The sequence below is a fragment of the Prenolepis imparis genome, unplaced genomic scaffold (genome assembly GCF_030444845.1).
Source record: "Prenolepis imparis isolate NDT839.2.m4 unplaced genomic scaffold, iyPreImpa1.0 SCAF_9, whole genome shotgun sequence".
Taxonomy (NCBI): Eukaryota; Metazoa; Arthropoda; class Insecta; order Hymenoptera; family Formicidae; genus Prenolepis; species Prenolepis imparis.
In genome coordinates this window covers 15,805,630-15,812,913 of record NW_028141167.1, presented here as the reverse complement: position 1 = coordinate 15,812,913, position 7,284 = coordinate 15,805,630, and the positions used below count along the sequence as shown (strand labels likewise).

At 28.5% G+C, this 7,284-nt stretch overlaps 1 protein-coding gene across 1 annotated transcript; it reads left to right on the top strand.

The window, feature by feature from the left end:
* The first annotated feature begins 2,812 nt into the window (after positions 1–2,812).
* On the top strand, positions 2,813–5,833 carry LOC145941134 (uncharacterized). The gene is made up of 2 exons (XM_083047021.1): positions 2,813–5,150; positions 5,253–5,833. Exons 1-2 carry the CDS (start codon positions 2,813–2,815, stop codon positions 5,831–5,833), a joined length of 2,919 nt encoding a protein of 972 aa, XP_082903147.1.
* Positions 5,834–7,284: the final 1,451 nt, after the last annotated feature.

Genomic DNA, 7,284 nt, shown 5'->3' with positions numbered 1-7,284 from the left:
TATATGCAAGAGTGCATATTTAAAAAAAATTTAATAGTACGTAAATAATAAATTTTGTTTTTTTAGCAAATAAGTGTTGCTGAAATATATATACAGGGTGACCCCGAACGTTCCAGCCAGACTTTGAGATCTTATAGGAAATTTAATTCTGAACAAAAAATTTCCTATAAACATGGGTCGAAAAATGCTTTCTTACGAAGTTATCGCTCAAAAACCTCTGAAATCGTGATTATTTTACACATTTTTCCATTTAGATTTTTACTTGTGGGGAAGAGTGAAAAATGAAGTTACTCAACGCCAATCGAGTCTCGTGAACATCTGATCCAACAAATAAATACGACTTTTGATCGATTGAGGTTGAATCAGGAGGAAATCCGTAAAGCGACTAGATCGGTCATTACTCGATGCCGAAAGTGTATTGGAGCTAGGGGGGGGACATTTTGAGAACAGTTAGTTTTTTCACGTCTTTATTCATTTTCTACTATTACGTGCTATTTTAGTTTAAAAAAAATTTATTTTATTTTCATAAAAGAAAAAGATTTTTATTTTCTATTTTTATCGTTTTTTTCAAGAAATTTATTAAGTTTTATTTTCTTTTCACCTTTTGCTCTTCCTTTTAAGTTTCATTTTCTTTTTATTTCATTTTCTTTTCACCTTTTGCTCTTCCTTTTAAGTTTCATTTTCTTTTTATTTCATTTTCTTTTCACCTTTTGCTCTTCCTTTTAAGTTTCATTTTCTTTTTATTTCATTTTCTTTTCACCTTTTGCTCTTCCTTTATCAGAGGTTTTTGAGCGATAACTTCTTAAGGAAGCATTTTTCGACCCATGTTTATAGGAAATTTTTTGTTCAGAATTAAATTTCCTATAAGATCTCAAAGTCTGGCTGGAACGTTCGGGGCCACCCTGTATATGGTCTAACAATAAGTTAAGTTTCATGACACTCCAGACTGTATTTTGTATTGTGTATTTTGATATTCAACATGACTGTATTATTATCATTTATATTTGAAATTTTATCCTTTTTTTTTTAAGTGTATGTTAAATAGCTATAAAGGAGAAATCTATACTAATTGTTATAACATTAATATAAAATTTTAATAAATCTTTTAAGTATTTATGTAATTTCTGTTATATTATATCTGACAAAAATAAAAATAAAAAATGACTGAAGAATTTAATAACATTAGAATAAGATTAATCCTCTAAACATTATACTTATTAATTTCTAATAAACACACAATATGGATATACATTAGGTAACATATATATTTTAAACGCATAACATACATTTTACTCATATGTAAGGCGCACAATAGAGAAAATATTAGGAATAAATATTAAATATTACAAGTAAAAAACTCGAAAAAACTCTGATATAAAAATACAAATTCGGATATAAAGAACTAATAAACTAATAAGGGCTAATAAACTAGTAAGAGCCTTTTATACTCGAATTTGTATTTGTATATCAGAGTTTTTTCGTGTTTTTTTACTTGTAATATTTAATATTTATTCCTAATATTTTCTCTCATATAAGTAAAATGTATGTTACACATTTTATACATTGTTATGCATTTAAAATGTATATGTTATATCTAATGTTCCGTATCTAAAATATATTTGTTATGTGATATAGTGGCATGATTATGTAACATAAATATAATATTTAAAATATATAGTAATATATATATCTTTGATATATCAGAGAAGTACTTATATTGTTGCTGACATTTAGCAGTACATGTAACATACATATGTACGTACATTACTTTTACTATGTAACTATGTTACTTGTGATACTTAATGTTATAACTCTGAGATATATATGTATATATTACATCTCTGTGTTTGCTGGGATGTATATCTATATTTATGTAATATTATTATTTTTCTTGTATATTTTTTTTGTTATTTATAGTAAATTCAGACTTATCTTTTTTCATTTTTATCAGGTTTTTCAATAGATGCTGATAATTCAACAAAATAGAAGATTTTGACATTGCTATTTTGGCTCCACCAACTGCGTAAAAATTTTTTATGTATATATGACACATTAAAATGTATATGATATATTAATACTCAATTAATTATTATAACATAATTGTAAGTATATCATCAGAATAATCTCCTAATATTTTAATTAATATACTAAAACTATATATATTATATATTGTGTAATTTTGTTGTATATTGCTAATAAGATATATATTTACTTTATTGTATCATAAAGTATTAATTTTAAAATTTTAATAATTGCCATATATAAATAAAATATAGCAAAATATTCTTAAATTTTATTTTTTTAAATTCAAATAATAAAATATCTGATGGTCACTGATATAAATTGCTTTCAAGATAAGCTTTATATAATTTATAGATTAAATTTATTTATATATCTTCTAAGTAAATGTTATTCGCCAGTGAGAATTTAAGAAAATAACAGGTAGACAATTATTTCGACCAAAAAACTGGCATCAGTATCTTTATTAATTAAATTAAAACACTACATTTCGACTATAAATTTTAGTCCTTTTCAAGTGCTATAAATAAAATAATAGAAAAATAAAAGAAAAAGAGAAATCGCCGAAATGTTTTTCATAAAAAAACAAAAATAAAATTAACCTACAAATAGACACAGATAACCTTAGCCCTATTTATGATAATGTTATCCTGTCATGTGTGACATTAATGTTAGGAGGCTACCATACACTAAAAAAACTAATAGAATTTCTAAAGTAAAAACTAATTGGAACAGCTACGTAGACATTTTAGAATAACAAGAAGAAAAAATATTTAATCAAGACTTTGAACACATGGATGAGCATGATAAATACGTAAGAATTACAACTACTATGAAAGAGGCAATACAAATAGCAACATATGGACATCCCATTAAGGAAGGACCTAATATAACAACATCTAGGAATAAACCGAAAAAAACGAGAAATCCGGTTGAATGGTGGGACAATGAATGCGATATAGCAATAGAAGATAGGAAAAAATCGCTAAAGGAATACATTAGGAATCAAGACCTCAACAGTTTCATAGAATATAAAAGGACAAGAGCACTTGCCAGAAAAGTGATCAAGCAGAAAAAAAGAGAAAATTTCCGAAATTTTACTAGCAGTTTAAATAAAAATATAAATATAAAATACGTATGGAACAAAATGAGAGTTATTAAAAACAGTATGAACACTATAGAATGGAATAAATGGCAAGTAAAAGATAGAGAGGAAGAAATTAAAAAAAATATAGACAAGATTTCCCCTCCGTGGGTGGAAATGGACAAGGAAAAAAATGAGATTCGAATCACAAACGAGACCAATCAAGATTTGAATAACCCATTTATTATAGAAGAATTAGAGAGAGCTATGAATAGTGTGAGGGAAAAATCATCGCCTGGAAGAGACCAAATTGATTACAAAATGATTAAGAATCTGACGCAGAAATATAAGGAAGAATTATTAACATTGTGTAACCATTGTTACTTAAACGAACAGCTATTTGAAAAATGGAAAGAGTATCAGATCATCTTTATCGACAAAGGTAATAAGGAGAAAGTTAGACCAATTGCATTGTCATCGTGTATGAGTAAAGTATTAGAAAGAATGGTAAATGATAGATTAGTTTGGTGGGCCGAGCATAATGACAAACTAGATAAAAATCAAAATGGATTTAGAAAAGGGAGATCATGCATAGACAATATAGTGAGACTCAACGTTCAAGCGGAGACAGGAATGTTACAAGATCATCACACACTAGCAGCTTTCCTGGACGTGACATCCGCATATGACAATGTGAGAAGAAATATATTAATAGAAAAATTAATAAAGGAAGGATGCCCAAACAAGATTGCTAATTATGTCAACGAATGGATGCTTGATAGAAAAACGAAATTCATAGTGAGTAAAGACGAAGAAGTGTATAGAACAGTGAATAAAGGTCTACCACAGGGAGGAGTAATAAGTCCAATCCTTTACGCCTTGTATACTAAAGACATCACAGAGGGTATTAAATATAACGTTAAAGTAATTCAATTTGCAGACGACATAGCGGTCTATGTGACAGGAAGCAAGGTAGTGGAGCTAGCAGAACAACTAAAAGAGGCGATAGCGACTATAAACGACAATTTAAATAACTTAGGTTTAGAACTTGAACCTGAAAAGACACAAATTATCGATTTTAACAGATCAGGCAAAATTGATAAAAGGATCCGAATCCAGATAAAAGATAGCTACATAAGTTGCGTTAAAAATGCTAAATTTCTAGGGATCTTATTTGATAACGAATTAAAATTTGATAAACAAGCAGATATGATTAAAGATAAAGCAAATAGAGCATGTAATATACTAAAATTCTTAAATGGAGTCTTTTGGGGTATGGAGACCAACACAGCTCTATTAATATACAAGAGTTATATTAGGTCGGTCATTGATTATGGTCTGTTCGTCTATTTTCCTAAAGACTGGAGAGGAAAAGAAAAAATTGAAAAACTGCAGTATAAAGGAGTAAGAATAGCATTAGGCTATAGAAACAGCACACCCACTAACATAATGCTTACAGAGGCTAAAGTAATGAGAATGGAAGAACGAGCGGGTGTACTAGCAAGGAACTTCTGGATAAAGTTATATCAATATGGTAATAAGGAGTTAGTTGGACAAATGAATAGGCTAGAAATAATGGAATGTAGACATAGGCTTACTAATCCAAGAGGAAAAATTAATGTATTTACAGATTCATGGCGGAACTTTAGAAAATACTTACCGGAGTTAGATAGAGTAGGTAAATTCGAAATATATAATGACAATTATTGGCCATTAACTGAACAAGTGACGGTAAATACGGATATTGGTAAAGAAAGAAAGAAAAGTAAATTTAGCGATGCAGAATTATTGGATAGATTCAAGGAAAGATATAATTTAAGCAAGGATCATATGACTATATTTACTGACGGGTCTAAACAAAAAAATAAAAAAAGTACTGGGATTGGTATAGCGATAGAAAATAGCGAAATAGCGTATAAAATTAGTATTAGTAATAGATGCTCTAACTATACTGCAGAAGTTTTAGCCTTAGAAAAAGCGGTAGGTTACTTACTGGATAATAATATTAAAAAAGACGTATTAATATTAACGGATTCTTTGAGTGCATGTAAGTCATTGCAGAATAACAAGTTAAACGTATATCAGAATAAATATGTATACAAAATGAAAGAAAAAATATATCTTTTAAAAAAAAATAACTTAAGTGAAGATGATAAGAAAATTAAAGTAGTAATAGGTTGGATTCCGAGCCATATAGGCATCTTAGGGAATGAGGTAGCAGATAAATTAGCTAAAGAAGCTACAGAGGAGGAAAGTGATAGCAGAATTAAAATACCAGTTAAAGATTGGATAGCAACGTTTAAAGAAGAAATGTTTAATAAAACCAAAAAAAGACTAGAACGAGAAGGCGAATTCAAAGGAATTAAGTTTTTCAATGAATATTATAATAAAGAAGCAAGTCAAGTTTGGTTTAGGAGTATAAATGAACCACGTGGCCTAATCACCATGATTAATCGGTTAAGGGCTAATCATTACAACTTAAAAGAATCTCTAGCCAGGAAAACATATATAGAAGATGCAATGTGTGAATGTGAAAGAGAACCGCAAGATATATATCACTTCGTATTTCGATGTGATACACTAGAAGAGGAAAGAAACACATTATATAGGACTTTAGAAAAACTAGAGGTTAAATATCCGTATAATATAGATGAATGGTTAAGGAACATTAATATAGAGCCATTAAAAGCCGTATGGATTTTCTTGAAAAAAAGCGGGAAAATAATCTAAGATGTTAAATAGGTGGGGGAAAAAAAAGGACTGGTTATAATTAATAAGACACTTACAAGAAATTAGAGATAACAGACAAGGAATAGAAAGAAACAAGTTTTGTGTCAATATAACCATAGACTGCTTCGGTTGAAGACACGTTAAACTCAACAAAAAAAAAAAAAAAAAAAAAAAATGATAATGTTATTAATATCGTTTAAAAATATCTGTTGTCGTCGTCCTCTCAACAGTAATTGACAGAATGTCATAATGACATGTAATGTACTCGTTCTCTTGATTTCTATTCGATTTATATTAACAAATATGTATCTTACATTTTTATTTTTTATTCTTGTGAAGTCATTATTGCGATGTTAATCAATGATGGTTGTATTATTATTTATAGCACTTGAAAAGGACTAAAATTTATAGTCGAAACATAGTGTTTTAATTTAATTAATAAAGATACTGATGCCAGTTTTTTGGTCGAAATAATTGTCTACCTGTTATTTATATATGTTTCTCTATATATAATTATATAGTATATAGCAAAGAAAGAGGTCTGCATAATTTTTAAGCTCTTTCACAAAAGTTGAAAAAGACTCTCTTTGTGAATTGATAGGGCATAAATATCAGTATCTATTTCTCTTTTATGTTTTTGTCTTCTTTAATATAAATAAGATTCCTATTTATTGAAAAATTAAACATGATAAAAAATAATGTTGTTCTAGGACACTAGAGATTTTTTTATACTCTGGTACTTAATTAACAATGTCTAAATCTATATTGTTTAAATGGATTTATAAACTAAAATATAAATATTTCTGATTATATATAATATATTTCTGATCTATTTCTTGTTATGGTTGCACGAAACAAAATAATTTCTATATTTATATTTCATATATTTTATTTGTATTCATTGTGCGTTACATTTAATCGCTATATCTATATATTTCTATATAAAAAAATCCTATTCCGAATAATTAACATTTATTCCTATTCTAAATATTTTCTTTATTGTGCTTTGAAATTGGGAGCTTCTCCCACGAGAAAAACAAAATAGACAACGCGATGCGATTGGCTATCGAATAGGGAATTTTTAAAGTCCCTAGAGATTGTTCTATCCAATAACCAATCGCGTGCAACATCGCGCTTTTTCTTTGGGCATGTTCCGATATACACTGCCAGGGACTTGATTCTTGAATTCATTCGCAAGAGAAACGTATACGCAAATTCGGCTCTTACAGAAAAGTTGCAAGTTGATTGGCTATCGCATGGCTTTTAGCCAATCAACTTGCAACTTTTCTGTAAGAGCCGAATTTGCGTATACGTTTCTCTTGCGAATGAATTCAAGAATCGAGTCCCAGTACTGAAAAGCTATAGTTTACGTTACGTATATTATATATTTTCAGTAATATCGGAACATGGGGTTTGTTGTTCACTCGTATACTCATATTGAAAGAAGATAG

Excerpts from the sequence above, each read along its gene's own strand:
- LOC145941134 (XM_083047021.1), top strand. The coding sequence starts at position 2,813 with ATGGATGAGCATGATAAATACGTAAGAATTACAACTACTATGAAAGAG. Across the intron at positions 5,151-5,252 it reads AACGGATTCTTTGAGTGCAT|ATGATAAGAAAATTAAAGTA; the intron begins GTAAGTCATTGC and ends ACTTAAGTGAAG.